General features: G+C 30.8%; 5 protein-coding genes across 12 annotated transcripts; 3 read left to right on the forward strand and 2 right to left on the reverse strand.

Moving 5' to 3' along the window:
* Window positions 1–194: 194 nt before the first annotated feature.
* On the forward strand, window positions 195–1,394 carry LOC106792976 (DNA-directed RNA polymerase III subunit RPC9). 2 transcript variants are annotated; one of them, XM_014759514.1, is made up of 4 exons: window positions 195–257; window positions 625–712; window positions 800–1,070; window positions 1,165–1,394. In XM_014759514.1, exons 2-4 carry the CDS (start codon window positions 705–707, stop codon window positions 1,279–1,281), a joined length of 396 nt encoding a protein of 131 aa, XP_014615000.1. In that variant the 5' UTR covers window positions 195–257; window positions 625–704; the 3' UTR covers window positions 1,282–1,394. The 2 variants fall into 2 exon arrangements, with proteins under 2 accessions (XP_014615000.1, XP_014615002.1); XM_014759516.1 differs by having other exon boundaries at window positions 200–216.
* On the reverse strand, window positions 1,322–2,763 carry LOC106792972 (density-regulated protein homolog). 2 transcript variants are annotated; one of them, XM_014759511.1, is made up of 5 exons: window positions 2,415–2,763; window positions 2,207–2,291; window positions 1,883–2,059; window positions 1,524–1,663; window positions 1,322–1,458 (listed from the first exon to the last, which is right to left on the reverse strand). In XM_014759511.1, the coding sequence occupies exons 1-5, from the start codon at window positions 2,514–2,516 to the stop codon at window positions 1,414–1,416; spliced, it is 549 nt and encodes a 182-aa protein (XP_014614997.1). In that variant the 5' UTR covers window positions 2,517–2,763; the 3' UTR covers window positions 1,322–1,413. The 2 variants fall into 2 exon arrangements, with proteins under 2 accessions (XP_014614997.1, XP_014614996.1); XM_014759510.1 differs by having other exon boundaries at window positions 1,883–2,062.
* Window positions 2,764–2,897: 134 nt separating this feature from the next.
* On the forward strand, window positions 2,898–14,024 carry LOC106792964 (clustered mitochondria protein homolog). Its single transcript, XM_014759495.1, has 17 exons — window positions 2,898–3,434; window positions 6,921–7,192; window positions 7,289–7,711; window positions 7,794–8,160; window positions 8,276–8,412; window positions 8,497–8,777; window positions 8,854–8,980; window positions 9,065–9,239; window positions 9,327–9,529; window positions 9,608–9,749; window positions 9,830–10,035; window positions 10,120–10,326; window positions 10,405–10,503; window positions 10,573–10,917; window positions 11,006–11,278; window positions 11,369–11,494; window positions 11,590–14,024. The coding sequence occupies exons 1-17, from the start codon at window positions 3,344–3,346 to the stop codon at window positions 12,217–12,219; spliced, it is 4,104 nt and encodes a 1,367-aa protein (XP_014614981.1). The 5' UTR covers window positions 2,898–3,343; the 3' UTR covers window positions 12,220–14,024.
* LOC106792967 (methyltransferase-like protein 16) lies at window positions 13,586–16,431 on the reverse strand. 5 transcript variants are annotated; one of them, XM_014759502.1, is made up of 7 exons: window positions 16,135–16,431; window positions 15,837–16,056; window positions 15,618–15,758; window positions 15,191–15,548; window positions 14,933–15,125; window positions 14,271–14,857; window positions 13,586–14,180 (listed from the first exon to the last, which is right to left on the reverse strand). In XM_014759502.1, exons 1-7 carry the CDS (start codon window positions 16,237–16,239, stop codon window positions 14,108–14,110), a joined length of 1,677 nt encoding a protein of 558 aa, XP_014614988.1. In that variant the 5' UTR covers window positions 16,240–16,431; the 3' UTR covers window positions 13,586–14,107. The 5 variants fall into 5 exon arrangements, with proteins under 5 accessions (XP_014614988.1, XP_014614987.1, XP_014614986.1 ...); XM_014759501.1 differs by having other exon boundaries at window positions 13,586–14,210; XM_014759500.1 differs by having other exon boundaries at window positions 13,586–14,236; window positions 14,267–14,857.
* Window positions 16,432–16,675: 244 nt separating this feature from the next.
* On the forward strand, window positions 16,676–19,045 carry LOC106792969 (T-cell activation inhibitor, mitochondrial-like). Of its 2 annotated transcripts, none has more exons than XM_014759504.1 (8): window positions 16,676–16,836; window positions 16,928–17,042; window positions 17,224–17,615; window positions 17,693–18,005; window positions 18,076–18,176; window positions 18,219–18,380; window positions 18,466–18,597; window positions 18,687–19,045. In XM_014759504.1, exons 1-8 carry the CDS (start codon window positions 16,814–16,816, stop codon window positions 18,919–18,921), a joined length of 1,473 nt encoding a protein of 490 aa, XP_014614990.1. In that variant the 5' UTR covers window positions 16,676–16,813; the 3' UTR covers window positions 18,922–19,045. The 2 variants fall into 2 exon arrangements, with proteins under 2 accessions (XP_014614990.1, XP_014614991.1); XM_014759505.1 differs by having other exon boundaries at window positions 16,677–16,836; window positions 18,237–18,380.
* Window positions 19,046–19,186: the final 141 nt, after the last annotated feature.

Consider the following 19,186-nt stretch of genomic DNA (forward strand, 5'->3'; position numbering starts at 1 on the left):
TTTCTAGTAGTATGAATTATTTATTCCTAATAAAATTTTTCTTCCTTAATATTTAATATTATATTTAATGATATTTTAAAAATTATTTTATATTTTTTTATATAGTAATATATGGTCAATCTCTCGACGAAGAAAAAAATTAATATTTTTGTTAGAACGCGCGCGCGCACGTAAAAATTAATTTCGATCAGCTGTGAACCATAGATATCATTTCCAGTTCGTGTTGTATACACACGCTATGAAAAAATAATTTTACTGTAAATTTGCACGCGTTTCATTAAGAAAACATTTTAAACGTGTTTTTAATAAACATTCATTCACTTATAAAAAACAAACATATTCGAATGAAACATAAATTGTTAAAAATCATAACCTATAGTATTAACTCGCCAACTAACCTTTTTTCTTTGTAGTACGAGCACGTATAATTCATTCTTTGTTATTCATTCTTTTTTCTTTTAAATATTGCAAGGACTTTACTTTTTTATATTTAAAAACATTAAATACCAAATGAAAAAATAAATGATTTATATATTTCATAGTTTGATTGATATTGTTACAAGTATTGTAACATATTACATATTATTCTCAAAGAATTTATAATTTTGTGAATTTTATTTACAGTCAAGATATAAAGAAAAAACACAAATTACCATTCATATTTATTTATTATTTTACAAAAGACAAATTATTGTTCTTACAAGATGGAAGTGTAAGTAGTAATATTGTTATTAACATTATATTTATATGTATATGTGTATCGCGGGTAAAAAATGAAATTGTTAATGATTATTTACAGACTAAACGCTAGTTCAGCCCTTTTAAGTAATTACGAAGTTTTTGATATGCTTCAAAGTATGAAATCGAATAAAAAACAAAAAATGACTCAAAATCAATTGGCAACTATTACTTATCAAACAATAAGATATTTGGAAGAAACCCCCTGTAAGAAACAAACTCCTGAGAAAATCAGAAAGTATTTAGAAGCTATGAAGCCTTTTAATCTAACTAAATCAGAAAAGTTGACTTTGTTAAACATTTGTCCTAAAACGGCTCTCGAAATTCAATTGGTATTACTTTTTTCATTTTTCTTATGATTTAAAATACGCGCGCGCGATGAAAAAATAAATAATTAACGAAATAATCAATATAATAATTTTGTAGATTATAGAAGACAGCGAAGAACGTTTAAGCACTGAAGAAGTAGAATCATTATTGGAAATAATTCAAAATTGTTTCGAAGAACCGTTAGATGAGCAAGAAGAAGAAGAGGGATGCTAGAAAATTATGGAATTTCTAAAAATAGTAAGCAAAATTTTTGTTATTATTTATATACATTTTATTTTTAATAAACATCAATGTAAATAGCATATTAAATATGTATTTGTGCGAATCACAAATTTAATCAATCCATTATCTTTTTTGATCACCTAAATCATCTATAGAGTCTTCATCAATCTAAAAGTAAATAAAAACATATATATATATAAAGTTGATTTTATAAAAATATATATAATATATACCTGGGGCCATTTTTCTGGAATCACTTCAAATAAATCATCTTTGACATCACCCTGTATAACAATTTCATCGTCACCTGTTACACTAGATCCACAAGCAAATTTACTGCCAAAGAATTTAGCGGCAACCTTCAAATCTATATCTGTAAGATGATAATGTATTGATAAAGAAATAATTACAAATTAATATCTATTGTACGATAAGGGTTAACATGACTGACCGAATGAATTAACTAAAATATATCTTCCACAACCTAAATTTATTGTAGAAATATCATATACATTTATAGAAGCTAATAATACAAATTCATAAGTAATTAGTTTTAAGATACAACAAAATAGATTCCACATATGATACTTACCAAATGTACTAAGGCCAGTGACAACGGTTACAGATTTTTTCTTTCCTCGTGGAGCTCTTGATACGGTAACTAATTTAGGAACGTCTTCTTTTTTCTTTGTTTTCAGCATACCTTTACCACCACGTTTCTGTCTTTTCTTCTCATCTTCTCCTCCACCAGTTTCCGTACTTCCATCTTCTACTATTCGCATACAAATTGCAAAACTATTATATGTAATATACTATAGTAGTTTTGTTAAACTGGATAAATATGTTTTATATGAGTAGATTGTTACTGTATGAGTTGTATACGATAATTTTATTAATCGTTCGTCGAATAATTTACCTAGTTTAACCTTTTCAAATTCAGTTGGCAAATTTCTTTCCAACCAGAGTTTGCATTTTTCATATTCTGGGTAATATTCACAATACTGTCAAAAAGAAAAACATTATTTCACAGCAAGGGTACAGGGTAATTATTAAATGTAAAAGACATTTGAGAAAAAAAGGAAATTATCTAACATTGACAGTTCATTGACAATTCATCGTCTTACCTCGATAGGAAGAGTACAATTTCCGCAATATTGTACTTGAATCGGATAATTACCGTTAGGATTAGGTCCTAATCGTAAATTTGGTACTTCAATTGCCGACATATTTCTACGAATTAAATAGTAAATATCGCAATTAAAATCTACTACGTAGTTCACCGAGAATAATCGATAAACCTATGAAATATAAAATCGTTTATTGACGTTAACAAAAAAAAGTAGAGTAAACGATGACGATTTGATTTGAAATTTGTGTCGCAAAGTAATTACAAATCGCGGCAAGGTTAGAACGTTAGTCCTATGCGGATGATCGTAAATTCTTATCTTCGATACGTAATACAAATGTTCACACGCGCTTTAGCCGACCAATAAGAAGCGAGTATTCGAAGTTGATCCAATGAAAAAGCAAAGTTGGGTGGGGCGTAACCGTATCAATAAGCCAATAAGGAAGTAGTCGAAGTTCGACGTATCAGTGATCGCGCGAGTCGCATTCGAGCGATCGAAGTGTCGCGTGCGTAAGGTTTGGTTCGATCAATTTGGTTGGTTAGACTTTGTACTCCGTTCGAAACACACGTGCGGTAGAGAAAAGCGGCTCGGTGCAGCGCGGAACCGAGTAGTGTGTCGCCCCGTGAAAAAGTTGGTCGTCGATCGTGCCCGTGTTCTCTTTTCTCTCTCTTTCTCTCTCTCTATTTATCTATCTTCTATCTATCTATCTATCAATCAATCAATCTATTTATCTGTCTTTCTGTAACATTTCGAAAATTAACAAAAAGAAAGAAAGAAAGAAAGAAATAAATAAAGAAAGAAAAAAGTAAGTGGCGCGATCTCACAACCGAGTGATTATCCGTGAGAATTTATCAATCGATTGGTGTTACGTTTGAAATCGTTTGAAATTGAAATTAACTCGAACGTGAATTTATTATCGACGAGGAATGGCACTGGGCGCTCAGATCGAGGCATCCGGGGAAAACGGGAACGTGAAAATACCCTTGCTGAACGGCACCGAGGATCGAAACGAGACCGGTTAGTGAAACAAGGAATTATATTTTATCGAGATAAGATAGACATGTGCCGGTAGTATCTTACTATTTAACTATTCAACTTTTATTTCGAGGTTAAACCCGTTAGTCATCGTACACCTTTTCTGTAAAGGGCCTCGTTACGTAATATAACACGAATAGGGCGATCATTTGGAGTTGTTCGATTTATCACGAGTTTTCTGTCGACCTTTTGTAATATGTTTTTAACTAAACCGCATCTTTCTCTTTCTTTCTCTCTCCCTTTCTCTCTCTCTCTTTCTCTTTCTCTTTCTCTTTCTCTTCCTCATTCTATCCTTCTTGCCGGGTCCTAGAGTTAAGTTATATAATCTCTCAAATTGCGCGAATCTCGCTCGTTCTGGAGTCATGTGAGCACCGTGTAGAAAGAAAGAGAAGGAGAATAAGAGAATGATAGAGAGAGAGAGAGAGAGAGAGAGAGAGAAAGAAAGAAAGAGAGAGAAAAAGAGAGAAAGAAAGAGAAGGAATCTAGCAGAAGACGTACTGAAACGCTACCTAGCAGACGAATTTACGCTTACTTAGTTTTTTTCCTTCTATTCTATCATTATATTTTTGAACATTAAAAAACACTTTCTTTTTCACATTTACTATTTCTGTTTTACTCTTATGTACGTATATATATATATGTCTATAGGTAAATATAGAATATCTATCATAGTTGAAAACGATCTAATTTTCAACGTAAGACGAATTCTTCTATGCGCCACATCTACGCATCTCTTCGCGAGTCTCTTCGAATCGATGCACTCTTATTAAGATATTCAACTACTTTACTTGAGATAATAATTAAATCTTCAATGAAAATATTTTAATGTAACATTCATATTGTGGTATTTTCGATAACACCGCGACATGTTCGATTAACAACGATCACATATTAATATTATTACGAATTTTGTATTCGTACAAAAGATTAAATTCTTTTTCAGATTATTATTAAGATAAATGTCTTCCTTTATATAAATAATATAAGAAAAGAGATAACAATAATAATTCAATGAAATTATCTCTGGTATTATTATTACTCGTCCATTTTTATTCCCCGCGAAAAATTGTTTAACCGCGCTTTCGTTTAAATTTCAAACAGTTACCGATACGATAAAATATCGATAGTCTTTTTGATAGTTGGGTTAGTCGAGTGATTCGATTTGTAGTACTACCGATTCATCGAATGAGGGGATTCTTTTATGCTGACCCTTCACCTTTTAACGCTCAAAGCTTGGAAGGAAATACTCGTCGTTGACGATAGTCGTGTCGACTCCTAGCAGAGTTAACTTATAGAGTTCGTTTTTGTGATGGTAATAGCGCAGAGAATATAACGGCCATTGGTAAAGCCTTGGTAAAGAGACACGCGTATATTTTAACTTTGGAAAAGTTTAACTTTAGGTGTAGAAATTAAATATTAATGCGCCATAAATAAATGTTAAATTTTTGTTTTTTAAATGGCACCGAATAAATTTCTACGTTTGCTACTTCTTTATTTGCAACAAATATTTAAAAAAAAAAAAATACAATAAGAAAAAAAAAAGAAAATCTAATGAAATATATGTTAATACGTAAAAAAAAATTTTAAATGCTTGCTTTGTTCCATTTTTTAGATCATAATTCATTGTACAATAAAATATGTTTTTTGTTTTTCTTTATTAAATGGCCATTATTACTAAAAATTTTTTTAATTTCGCTATCCGTTAATCGTCGAGGTTATACTTTTTGCGACCGCAACTGGTTATTTAAATAGTTTATCGTTTAATACATGACAGAGAGATTTTCAAGCGTATAAATTACATTACGCAATTGAGGAGTTATCAAATCTAATAAGATTATAAAAGCAACGCACATTACTCATTTTCCTTGAACGTAACGTGCAACCAAGGAGATATATATATACATGTATATATTCTCGTGCATTTCTTTCTTTTTCTTTTTTTTTTTTTTTTATTCTTTCATATTTCTTTTCTCTTAGAAAATACATATTTAGTTTCTTCCGTTAGAAGAAAAAAAGAGCAGACAGGAAAGAGACACCCATGCGAGTTAACGAACTACACATACACTGTTGCTTTGAAAGATGGAACTACTACGTCAGTCAAATGCTATAAGCGAAAATTCATGTTTCTTTCTGTTTGATTTTATTTTGTGTGCGTGAGCGTATGTGTATTTCTTTTATTATCCTTTCGCAATTGGAATTTTATCTTAATTACGTACACGTGTTATACGCCCAAATTATACATAAAATGTAAATAAGACAGTAAAATAACTGATTATTCGAACGGCAAAGAAAAAACATTTCCGCGTTTTGACCAATTTCAAAAAATTATTATTTTCCGCTTTCTATTAAAACTTGAAAATAAAATAAAAGACGGTTTTTTTTTTTTTTTTTTTTTTTTTTTTAAGAAATATAAGGAAAAGATATGAAATACAATACGTCAATGCGAATAAATTTTTCTTCCTTTCATATGTTTCAAAAATACAATGGCGAATGATTGAAAAAAAAATATATTGATAAGGAGAGGTTATCGGCTTGTCTTCTCCATTGAGCCATTAAAACAACGATTGTACTGTTTTCCCTCCGATATCTTCAATAATGTTTCTTTACCTTTCATCGTTTTACAAGCCCTTCTAATTCATTTTTATTTCTTTTTTCTTTATCTTTTTGAAACAATCAATTTTGGTACAAAGCATGATGCAATAATGCTTAACATTTCGAATTGGTCACAGATGTCTCTTATTTCGTCAAATGTTTTAGATTAAATCCAAATAAATTCGATTGTTAATTATTAACTAGAAAATTAAAAAAAAAAAAGTTGAATAATATAGCAAATTGTAATTACGCAATATTGCATTTATGCAAGCGAAGAAAAACAAAACAATAATTTTTTAAATTGTACGAATGACTTTACCTTGCATAAATATACGTTTTTTAAATCTTTTTTTCTTGTTCTCTTCATTTCATTATATCCTATGATTTTATTTTTTCTCCTCTTGCTTATCTTTCTGCGATAAAGTCGAAATTATATCTATGAATAAAGATTTATTACTTGAGAAAATAACAGAAAAATTGTAATCGTAGATAAGATGATTTCCTTTAGCGATAAAGTTGAAGAATTTATTTTCTGTTGAATTTTTTGGTTTTCTGCTTTTTATATTTTTCAAAAGTTCCAGATACCTTTTGATGCGTTAGATATTCATAATAAATGTAAGATCGATGTCTGCTGTATATCTATACAGATAGATATATTGCAAACATGGGATCGGTAAAAATAGTACGACATTTGAGTGCGTACTATTTACATTGGTGTTTATTTATAAGCGCATTGGTAAATGCAAGTTGTGGTGGTACCAAGAACATCTACATAACGAAATAATCAAAATATTTAATGATAGTAAAATTTTGAAAATTAATGAAAGAACTATGACAGATAATGATTTCATCTTTTTATTATTTTTTTTTTTTCAGAAGTGAAGCAGAACGGCGAAGAAAGTGGTAGCACTAGTACGATTGCAGAAAATGTTGTAGAAAAGGGCGAGGTTGAAGCCACAAAGGAAGGGGAGAAAGAAAAGGATAAGAAGGAGGAAAAAGTTGATAAAGAACAAGACAAGGATAAAGAAAAAGATGCGGCAAACGAACAAGAAGTTGTTTACATCCAAGATATGGGATTTACTGTTAAAATCGTTAGCCCTGGCGCCGAGCCATTTGATATTCAGGTGTCTAGCATGGAATTGGTGCAGGTATAATGATTAAATAAACATAAAACAACAATCAAATTTATTTCCTATACAAAATCTTTCATATATTTTAATAATAACACTTGGATAAATTTTTAGGAAATTCATCAATTACTTATGGATCGCGAGGACACTTGTCATCGTACTTGTTTTTCCCTTCAACTCGATGGGAACACGCTGGACAATTTTGCCGAGTTGAAAAATATTGAGGGCTTAAAAGAAGGTTCTGTTATTAAGGTCGTAGAAGAACCTTACACGATGCGAGAAGCTCGTATACATGTCCGACATGTTCGAGACTTATTGAAATCTGTAGATCCTACGGACGCTTATAATGGCGTTGAATGTAGTAGTCTATCGTTCCTAAACGTCGTTACCAATGGCGATATTCTTGAGAAAAAGAAAACGCGTGCGGATTCGGTCGATTGCACTCCACCGGATTACATTATACCTGGCTGTAAAGACAGGCCATTATTACCCTTGCAACCTCAAGCTAAAGAACAAAAATGTCCGCCGTGCCTAAAAGTGAGAATCATTTTTTAATATTATAAAATTTTATTGTAAATCAATAACATTATTATTAAATACAATGTATTATCATTTACAGGTGTTAACTACGTCCGGATGGAATCCACCCCCAGGTCACAGAAAATTACATGGTGATCTTCTATATTTACATGTTATAACTCTGGAAGACAAGCAGTATTATTTAACGGCCTGCGCTAGGGGTTTCTTTGTTAATCAATCAACAAAGGAGGTATTTAATCCAAAACCAGCAACGCCGAGTCATTTGTGCCATAGCTTGATCGAGTTGTTAAACCAATTGAGTCCAGCTTTTAAGCGAGGCTTCGCTGCCATGCAAAGACGGAGAACCCAAAGACATCCTTTCGAAAGAGTTGCCACACCCTATCAACTTTATGCATGGAGTGCTCCACAAACTGAGCACACTATTGATGCTATACGTGCCGAAGATAGTAAGTTCTAAGCATAAATATGCAATAGCTTTTAGAGTAATAATTATGATAGATTAATTACATTTTTTATTGCTTTATTTTTTTTTTTTTAATACTCTTCCATTACTCTTTATAGCTTTCTCGTCTAAACTGGGTTACGAGGAACACATCCCAGGACAAACGCGAGATTGGAATGAAGAATTGCAAACTACCAGAGAATTGCCTCGTAAAAATTTACCCGAAAGATTGTTAAGAGAACGTGCCATTTTCAAGGTTTATTTTTGATTTGTTTAAATATATTTATTTTTTGAATATATTGTCGTAGTATTTGATGGTATTAAAGAAGTGTCTCTTCAGGTTCACAGTGATTTTGTCGCGGCAGCGACTCGAGGCGCGGTAGCCGTAATCGATGGCAACGTCATGGCCATAAATCCGGGCGAGGAAGCTAAGATGCAAATGTTTATTTGGAACAATATTTTTTTCTCTTTAGGCTTCGATGTACGAGATCATTACAAGGAACTTGGTGGAGATGCTGCCGCATTCGTTGCTCCTCGTAATGATTTGCAAGGCGTTAGAGTTTATGCTGCTGTTGATTTACTTGGACTCTATACTCTTGGCACTGTTGTTATAGATTATAGGTATATTTTTGGAAATTAGATATCTTATATAAAAAGAATTTTTCATTTTGAATCATTCTATTATTAATATTTGCAGAGGTTATCGTGTTACTGCTCAATCTATTATCCCAGGAATCTTAGAACGTGAACAAGAACAATCTGTTGTATATGGTTCTATAGATTTTGGGAAAACTGTTCTTACACATCCTAAATATATTGAATTGGTATGCGTGACTGATGATAAATCATAATAAATTTTACGCATATTTAATATCATTGTTCCATAATTAATATGTTTATTTTTACAGTTAAACAAAGCTGGACAGCAATTAAAAATATTGCCTCATAAAGTAATTAATGATACTGGAGAGGAAATTGAGCTTTGTAGTAGCGTAGAATGTAAGGGTATCATTGGAAATGATTCTCGGCATTATGTTCTAGATTTACTCAGGACTTTCCCACCCGATGTTAATTTCTTAAAACGTAAGTTAATACTTACAAGTTTTTAATTTCTTAAAACGTAAGTTATTAAACAATTATATATTGTCCAAATATTATTTTGTTTTTTAGTGGAAGGAGTTGAGTTAAGTAAAGAAGCAAGGGCATTAGGTTTTCCGATTGAACATAAACACAAATTGGCTTGTCTTCGTCAAGAATTAATCGATTCCTTTGTCGAAGCTAGATACGTTCAATTTATTAGACATGCTGCCATTCATCTTCAACAACTCACGTCTGCACGAAAATCGCAGAAGGAAAAAGAATCTTCTTCAAAGGTAATATAATTTTCTAATTTTAGGTGTAACCTTGTAAACTATTCAATATAACTTATTCAGAATGATCGGTCATTTTAGGAAAATAAAAAAGATGAAACAACTGTTGTCGCGGTCGATAGTAACAAAGAAGTTTCAACCCAATCTTTGATGGAGGCTGATGAAGCGAAAAAAATTGTTGAGAGCATTACTGATTCTATAACGGGAGGTGAAAAACAAGAACGTATGTTTAGTTACTATTTATCGATATTTTTAATGTTGCTCATATTTTATTCTTCACTTTTTGTTTGTTTTTTGAAATAGTTGAAGAAAGTACTAAGGAAATAGTTCGTAGAGCTGCAGCAGCTGTTGGAAGTTTACGAGATGCGGAATTTGATGTAAGATTTAACCCAGATGTTTTCTCACCTGGTGTACACCACCCAGATCCTAATGGGGCTACGTTGAAGAAACAAAAGCAATTGGTCAAGGATGCTGCAGATTTTCTATTAACTGTACAACTTCCAACTTTCGTGAGTTTATTTGTATATAATAGCAAAATTAAAGTTTCACATTCCCTACACGTTAGTTTATTACAAATTAATTTTTTATTCTAGATTCGAGAATGTTTAGATCATACAGCTGCTGCCATGGATGGTAGCACTTTGATAGAAGCTTTGCATGGTAGAGGTATTAACGTTCGTTATCTTGGAAAATTAGCGGTTATGTTAGCTGCTGTACCTCAGTTAAGATATCTCAATCGTATCGCTGTTTCCGAACTTATTTTACGATCGGCTAAACATATTTTTACATCTTATATGCAGGTGAACTGTCAAAATATTATTGATATCAAAAACAATGTTTTTGATCCACTAACATTATTTTATTTTTTTACATTTCAGGGTACAGAATTAATGAGTCTTTCGGCAGCTATTAGTCATTTTTTAAATTGTTTGCTATCTTCAGCACAAATCATACATCCTCAACAAAATCTTGAAGAAGTAAGTTACTATAAAACATTTACACGATAAAAATAAATTGTTCGGACGACAATAATTATTTATTTTCAGTTGCAAAGCAAAACGGCAAAAAGACGTAATAAAAGAAAGGGTAGAAATAATGGTCCTCAACAGTCGGAAGTAGAATGGGCATCGTTGACGCCTAAATCACTTTGGCAACAAATTAAAGCAGATCTGAAGGGTTATTATGATTGGGAAACACCAACTCCGGAATCATTGGATTCTACGATCGAACATTTTCATTTGCAAAAGATATCCTTGCTTCGTGGTTTTTGCATAAAAACGGGTATTCAAATCTTACTTCGCGAATATAATTTTGAAAACAGAAATAGAGCCACTTTCTTTGAGGAAGATATTTTGAATATTTTCCCTGTTGTTAAACATATCAATCCTAGAGTGAGTACACGAATTAAGTTGACAAATTATCACAAAATATTTAAAAATAAATGAATAAATAAATTGTTTAATATTTTTTTTTTTATAGGCTAGCGATGCTTACAATTTTTATACAACTGGACAAAGTAAAATTCAGCAAGGCTATTTGAAAGATGGATATGAATTAATTAGTGAAGCATTAAATTTGTTGAATAATGTTTATGGTGCTATGCATCCTGAAATTGCACAATGTCTTAGAATGCTTGCAAGATTGAATTATATAATGGGAGATCATGGAGAGGCGTTAGCAACTCAACAAAAAGCTGTGCTCATGTCGGAAAGAGTTAATGGTATAGATCATCCATACACTATCACGGAATATGTAAGTATTTGAAATTGAATGAATATCTTTCTATAACAGTATATTATTTAAGGATTGTTGGAAACTTATCTTTTATTTTTTTTTTACTAGATTCATCTAGCTTTATATTCTTTCGCAAATGGTCAAGTATCAGTGTCGTTACGACTATTGTATAGAGCACGTTATCTCGCATTATTAGTTTGTGGAGAAGATCATCCGGAAGTAGCTCTACTCGACGTAAGTGTAAAATTGAATATTTGTTAAGATAAAATATTAGAATATAATTAACACTTGATAATTATTTTATTTTATTTTTTCTTATGTACTCACAGAGCAACATTTCTTTAATATTACACGCTGTCGGGGAGTACGAATTATCGCTTAGATTTTTGGAACATGCGCTGGATTTAAATCTTCGTTATCATGGTCCGCGTTCATTAAAAGTAGCAGTGTCCTATCATCTCGTAGCAAGGACCCAATCATGTATGGGTGATTTCCGTGCGGCTCTAAATAATGAGAAAGAAACTTATGCAATTTACAAGCAACAATTGGGTGAAGATCATGAAAAGACAAAAGAAAGTAGTGACTGTCTCAGACACCTCACTCAACAAGCTGTAGTTTTGCAAAAGAAGATGAACGAAATTTACACGGGAAAATCTGGTGTTACTTTACCGCCTATTCAAGTTCAACCACCGAGTATGGGCTCAGTTCTCGACATGTTGAATGTGATCAATGGAATTCTTTTTGTACAAATCAGTCAACAAGATATTGAAAATTTCAAAGCGGAAATTGAAAAGCGACAGAAGGAACAATCGCCAGACAATGAAAACAAAGCGATCGAACCTGCTGAAAGTAAGAAAAACGATCAAGAAAATCGAAAAGTTGAACAACCAAAGTCCGAAGATAAAAAGTTAGAAGAGAATAAAACAGCAACGTTGGAACCAGTAATAACAGAAAGCTGAACATTTTATGCACATACACAGAGATAGAAAGAGTTAGTAGTACCATTTTCGAATCCTAGTCTCTCTCTCTGATCATGCCCGCGTTTAACCTTCGGATAGAAGGATAACGCTTATAAGAACACATATATACAATTGGGATTAAACTCGGAGTGGGGCGCAGTGTCTTTGTAATAGGATTGTCAAATAGTGCATTATATTTGTTTATAGTGCTATAATAATGTTGGAACTTTTGCAGTGCAGTGTTTTAAAGTCGTAATCAATAATGTGGGAAAGGAACGCATTTGGAAAAATAATACAAAAATGAGAGAACAAAGGAAAAATAAATGTTGCGGATTTTACTTATAATCCTTTAATGATATCATAATCACATATAATAAACGAATTGAATTGTTGTTTAAATGTAAATAACATTCAAAGAGATCTTGTTCTCTTATATAAAAAAAAAAAAGAAGAGAATTTATCGGTGTGGTTTGATAAATACCAAAAAAAGAAAATTTCAAACGCGTAATTGAGAAAATTCATTTTGATGGAAGAGGAAGATAAGAGTTTTCATAATAATTGCAAAACATTTTTCTAAGGCCTCGAATATTTATACTTTCATTATGGCAAAACTATATCGTAACATATACATATATACATACATACACATATACACATACATACATCATACCATATAAACATGTGTGCGCATACGACATGCAACCTATAAAAATGCGTCAGATTTGGATCATTTGTTGATTTATTTTATCAAACTTTTAATGTTATTTGCATATACGAGAAGAGATCTTAAGATGGCGCTTGTTTTATTTTTTTTTTTTTTTTAAATGGACTGTGAACGTTTATCGACACTTTATTACATTTAAGTACTTTGTTTTCTCTTTGTTTTTTTTATAGTTATAGATAGTATACGTTATTAGTAGCACATGTATTTGGAAAAGTGATCCTTTTGTGTCATAAAAATATACTTATATTGCTCATTATTCTTGTTACCAATGATAGAGAAATGTATAATGCCATTTTATGCTCATTAATCATGAAATGTTACTTTTTATAATTTAGATTTTCATTAAATTCGCTTTAAGGGGCTTCCTGATCGTTTTTTTTTTTTTATAAATCCATTTACTTACGAAAATATCGATCATTATAAATAATGCATTTGCCTTTTATTATGCATAGAATAAACAATAATGGGGGATCTAGCATAATGGCACACTTAAATACATTATTACATTTGTAATCATTTACACATACACGCAGATGCAACTCATTAGTCAAATTACTGCTAGAGTAGCATTAGTTTAATGTAATCATTAGTTATATCATAAGTAATACTAAGATATCAGTGATTAATACAAAGATGTTAATATTTTTTTGTTCTTCTGTATCACGTTGATCGAATATTTGACTCTTAAAAAAAAACAAATATATATACAAGTATCATATTTCAGCTTTGTTTTTAGAATCATTACGATTGAATCGGATTAGCTTCAAAAATATTAGAAAATATATCATTAAAAAAGAAACCAAAACAGACTGTTTTAAATGCAATATAAATAGTAAATATAAAAATAGCCTTTAGATGCATAAAGTGTTATGTTTATTATTAATAATAGTAAAAGAACTGAATGAGTGATTTATTATTGTAATCATACCATATGTCGTTTAAAAAAAAAAAAAGAACAGGTTTATACACTTCCCCCCTCCGCCCGCTACAAAACGTATAAAACTGATAAAACGGAAATTGTATGATAAAGAAACATTAGTCTATAAGTATTTGATTATAAATAAAGTTAAATACTTGATTTAGACATATTTTTTGTATGCGCTGATAAAATTATTGTGTGAAATACGTTGTCTCTCATTGTTATATATAAAAGTAAAAAATAATTTAAGACAAATTCGCTGCACTGTCCTCGGGTGCACCGTTCTCGACTGCATCGTTCTCGGTTGCACCGTTCTCGACTGCATCGTTCTCGGTTGCACCGTTCTCGACTGCATCGTTCTCGGTTGCACCGTTTTCGGTTGCACCGTTTTCGGATGCACCGTTCTCGGCTGGCAAAATATCAACTTTCTTTTCTTTTTCTTCTTCTCCATGTGCATTATTTAATTCACAGGAAGATTTTTTCTTTGCTTTTTTATATCTCTTGTTTCTATTCTTATTCCATTTACTAGAACAAAATTGTTCAAAATGTACTCGTACGTTTAATTTGTTTACCAAGTATTGCCTAAATCTTTCCAATGCATGTTTCCCACCAGTTCCACTTTCGAAAAATAAACAAATGTTGACATTATTTTCTTCAGGATATTTCTTATCCTTTAATAAATTAAGAAACAAAACAAAAACTAAATAGAGATCTTTATGATCGGATATTTCTGTATCTTTTTTAAAGACTAATTGCATATCTTCATCTTTTACGTCGGAAGGTTGTATTGTTCCAACTTCAGATTCTGTATTAGTTTGTTCTGTAACAACAGTACTTTCTAATTTGATTTTCTTGCAATCTTTATTAAGCCTTTCAGCTAAACGGCGTTTTCTGCGTGCATGGGACCATGTATCATTCCTTGCTGTAAGTTGACATACCCATTTGGTCGATTCCTTTCTTTTTACTTGATCCTTTTCTAGCTCTATTATGTTCATCTATTTAAAAAAAAGAAAAAAAGAGAGAAAATTAAGTACAATCGTGAAATTAAAATTAGTATAATATTATATTACCTGTAAATCGGCTATTATTTTTTTTAACTTCGCAACAATGTCGTCGATAAGCACATATTTATCTCCCATGGGAAATTGAATTTCTAAAGAATTGCGTTTCGTAAATATGTTTGGAATGTTGCTTTCTCTTACAACAGGTGCTTTTCTCAGATTGCATATGTCCATTGACAAAAAAGACCATGCTATACCCCACCTAAATAAGTAAATTTGGTAATACATTATTTCTTTAATAGAATTTAAATATAACATATTGTTTACCGTTTAGTGTATCCTTGACAAAATTCTGTCCATGTAAAATTTTTGATCCCATGTTTTCTTAAAAATTTGGGAAAGTAAAGGGAATTTTTTCTTTTTCCTAGCATAGTAGTATATATTTTAATCTTTTCGCCTATTTGTATACTTTCTTCAATCATTCTTGTTACAAATAATGTTTCACCTCCCTCAACACTGAGTTCCTCATTACTGCCAGTAGGAGCATTTCTTGGTGGGCGTTGTTTTATTACTTTATCCAAGTTACCTTGAGTCTCAAAGAACGGAGGATTACACATTGTAAAATGAAAATGTTCATTTTCATTTATCACTTCTTTAAAAATGTTTTCTTTATCCACTTTGATAACTAAATTAATGAAAATTTTTGTTAATATGTGTTTTTATACTTTATCCTTTACAACAATTAAAGGTGTACCTTTTATCAGATTTTCTAAAGTATTATTTTTCACATTCTCTATTGCTGACTCTATACTCGTTTCATTAATTTCTGTTCCAAACATAGAATACCCGTACATCTTTGCGAGCAACAAGGGATATATACAAACTGCTCCAGTTCCTATATGCAACATATTTCTATTAGTATCATTAAAAAATTTATTAATTGTAATTATATTTATTACTTATATTCTTTTACCGATATCAATCCCTTTAATATTTTTCATTTCTGTAAAAAAGGCATACGCCATCAAATCTTCAATCCATAAAACATAATTTAAACGCAAAGGTATAGTTGGTACTAACTTATTTGGTGGTATCTTTACAGTCAAATTAAAATCATGTTTTAACAATATTTTAGTAAGAATACGCAAAGTTTCTTCATTTTTAAAATCGATATGCACTTTTCCTCCGAGGTCCTAAAAAGAAAATATGTAAAACATATATGAATATAATTAATTAATTGCGATTATATCATTTTAATATTCTTTTCTTACCGTAGTTGCAACTTTGCGAAACTCTGGATACAATAGAGCAAGTTGTTTAAAATCAGGATTCTCTTTATATATATTTCTAGGATGCATAACTTTTTGCAATGACATTATAAATATTTACTATTTTAAGTAACACGCGTACAGTATCTTAATTCCTGATATAATACAAATGATTCATTTATACAAACACATACGCTGTGAATGCACAATGTTTTAGCTATAAGACAATATAATCCATTATAAAAATTGCTACTAATATTTAAAAAGAAAAAATTTTATCAACAAACGAATTATTATTATGTCATAAACGCCCTCTAATGATTACATGTCATACTAAAATGATGTATAATTTTATATTATGTATCTAGACAAGAATAAATCAATGATATTGAAGTAGTATCTACGTAAAAGTTGGTCAATGAAGATGCAAGTGTGCTTAATGTACGCGAAAACGTGCGTACCGCGTGATATTTAATTCCTGTAGCGTGTACAACCCCGTGGACGTTTTTATATAGATGCATATTGCTCTAATGCGCATGCGCGGGATTAAAGTACACCGCGCTTACCAGACTCTTCTTGACGCATGCAACCAATGAAGACAATAATAATCATGCTTTAGTTGATAAATTTAATCGAGACATGAAATATTATTTAACGTCATTACGGTGATTAGATCCAAAATATGTATTGCACGTTGGCAAGATGGTAATATTATTAAAATATTCGTTCTTTTAATATTCATTGTATAAATAAAGTTAATTGAACAAATTGATACATAAAAATATCGTATTAACAGTTTTTGTAGGATAGATGCAGTGAGAGCTTTGAGTATGGGCGAAGTGTCTACTGCACTTCGACCTTTCTATTTTACTGTTCATCCTGACCTTTTTGGACAATATCCCACACAAAGAGTAAGTTGAGAACAATAGATTCATTATTCTTTTTATGTCACTTATATCTTCAAACAATGAAGTATAACAAATTTTCTAAAATTTATATAACGCACTAATTTTAGATTGTACTGTGCATAATTCTATATAATATTTCTATAAGATCTCATTAATATTAAGTGAATTTTTCTTTTTAATTTAGACTGTAAATGAAAATTCTCTGAAACAATTAAGTTCAATCTTAGAAACTCTTCAACAACAAAGACCTATAAGACCTACAACATTGCCATTTTATTTACGTTCTAAGGATGAAAAAGATCTAAAAGCTGGCAAATTTACTTTAGTTAAAATAGAACTTAACGAAAAGGATTTAAAAAAAACTATTCGTTCTATTTTAAAGACATGTGATTTGCCAACGACGTTTGTGGATAAAATAAAAGAGAAACCGTCTAATACTCAATCTCCAAATTTGAAATATTGGCAGAGGAGAAATAGATCGGGAGAAACAATTGATTTTTCAGAATTGGAAGATGATCCTATTTACGCTTCAATCATAATGAAAAGGAAACTAAATATTGAGCCAGATACATTAAAGTAAGAAATTATTTATTAAAATCATTTAACATATTATAATACATTGTATCAAACATTAATTGAAAATTTTTAATTAGAGCATATCTTGAAAAACACATTAACGAAGTACACGTAAAGTTAGAAGCATGTAAATCGGTAAGAGAAGAGGTCAGAAAATTGGAGAAGGCGTTATGTTCGGATTTAGGTTTGAAAAATATAATGTGGGATTGTGGTTGGAATATTGCTCATTATAGAGGTTGTTTATTAGCTTTTCGAGCATTAGTGGAACATCATCCGGAACCAATGAAAATTTTGCAAGACAGGACATTGATATTTGCCAATGACACCGGAATAAATTTGGAAGGGAACGTGATGTTAAATTCTGGTGAAGTTAGACATAATTGGCTCGATGTAAGAATTGCTTTTTATATTGTATATATGTAATTTTTCATTATTACTTACATTATTATTATTTTTGTAGTTAATCAAAAATGTAAAGAAGTATGATACCATATTACAAAGATTGCCAGCTTTTGAAAAGGCAGTATCTACGGTTCTACTCGATATTAAAGTTGGAAGACGGTGCGTAATACATCACATTTATTGAGTGACGGTAAGGCTCAGGGTACTCTATATGTGCAGGAAATTCATGCCTAAAGTAATGGCTGGTCAATATGAACGTCAACTTCGACAACTTACAACAACACTGTCCGATTATCGAGGAAGGAGACATTATCCGAACGCTTGGCCAGCAAATTTGTCCGCTTATGAAATAGTAATAGAAGCGTTAGTAACTTAAATTAATAATATGATTATAAGTTTCTACAAAAAAAATCAAGCAATTAACATAGTAGTTATTTCTCATTTTTAGTGAAGCAGGTCCCTTAATGCTTTCTCCAACTGGACAATTTATCGTACCATCCTCTTGTCCAAGTTTTCTGTTAGTCAGTTTTATTACAGAGAATTTAACAGAAGCTACCAAGAGATTACATCATTACAACAAGTAAGAAGAACATATCATTCTTTCTTTCTATATTCAATGTAACAGTGAATTAATTATTTAAATTACAAGCATGTGTAATTATGTTGTAGCATAAAACACATTGAACGAGAACTTCATGAAACAGTTATTAAAGAATTAGGCTTGGTTACTTTTAATAAAGATGATAGCATTACACCAGATCTGATGATACAATGCTGCGAACGATTATTGACGCACAAAATAATATTAGCTCCTTTATTGGACGGAGTCATGCTTTGGGTGACTCATTATTACTCTATTATGAGCGATGGTGTATTATGTATACCATGGGATTGGAAACTTTAATTCAATGTAAAAAAGTAATAGAAAATAATGTCAATTTATATAAATGTATTTTTTAGCTGTACTGATTCAACTTTGTACTCAAATCTATAAATTACGCTTCATAGATTAAAAATATCTGTATATATATTGTAATTATTTAAGTAAGAATATGCGCGAATCTCTTTTTTTTAGTATATATAATTATTAATTGGGAATTTTCCATAATCTTTATGTTAAATTAATAGCAGAATATTAAAACTATACATTTTTATACTTAATAATTAAT

The sequence above is a fragment of the Polistes canadensis genome, unplaced genomic scaffold (assembly GCF_001313835.1).
Source record: "Polistes canadensis isolate GaletaPanama2010 unplaced genomic scaffold, ASM131383v1 scaffold_10, whole genome shotgun sequence".
NCBI lineage: Eukaryota > Metazoa > Arthropoda > Insecta > Hymenoptera > Vespidae > Polistes > Polistes canadensis.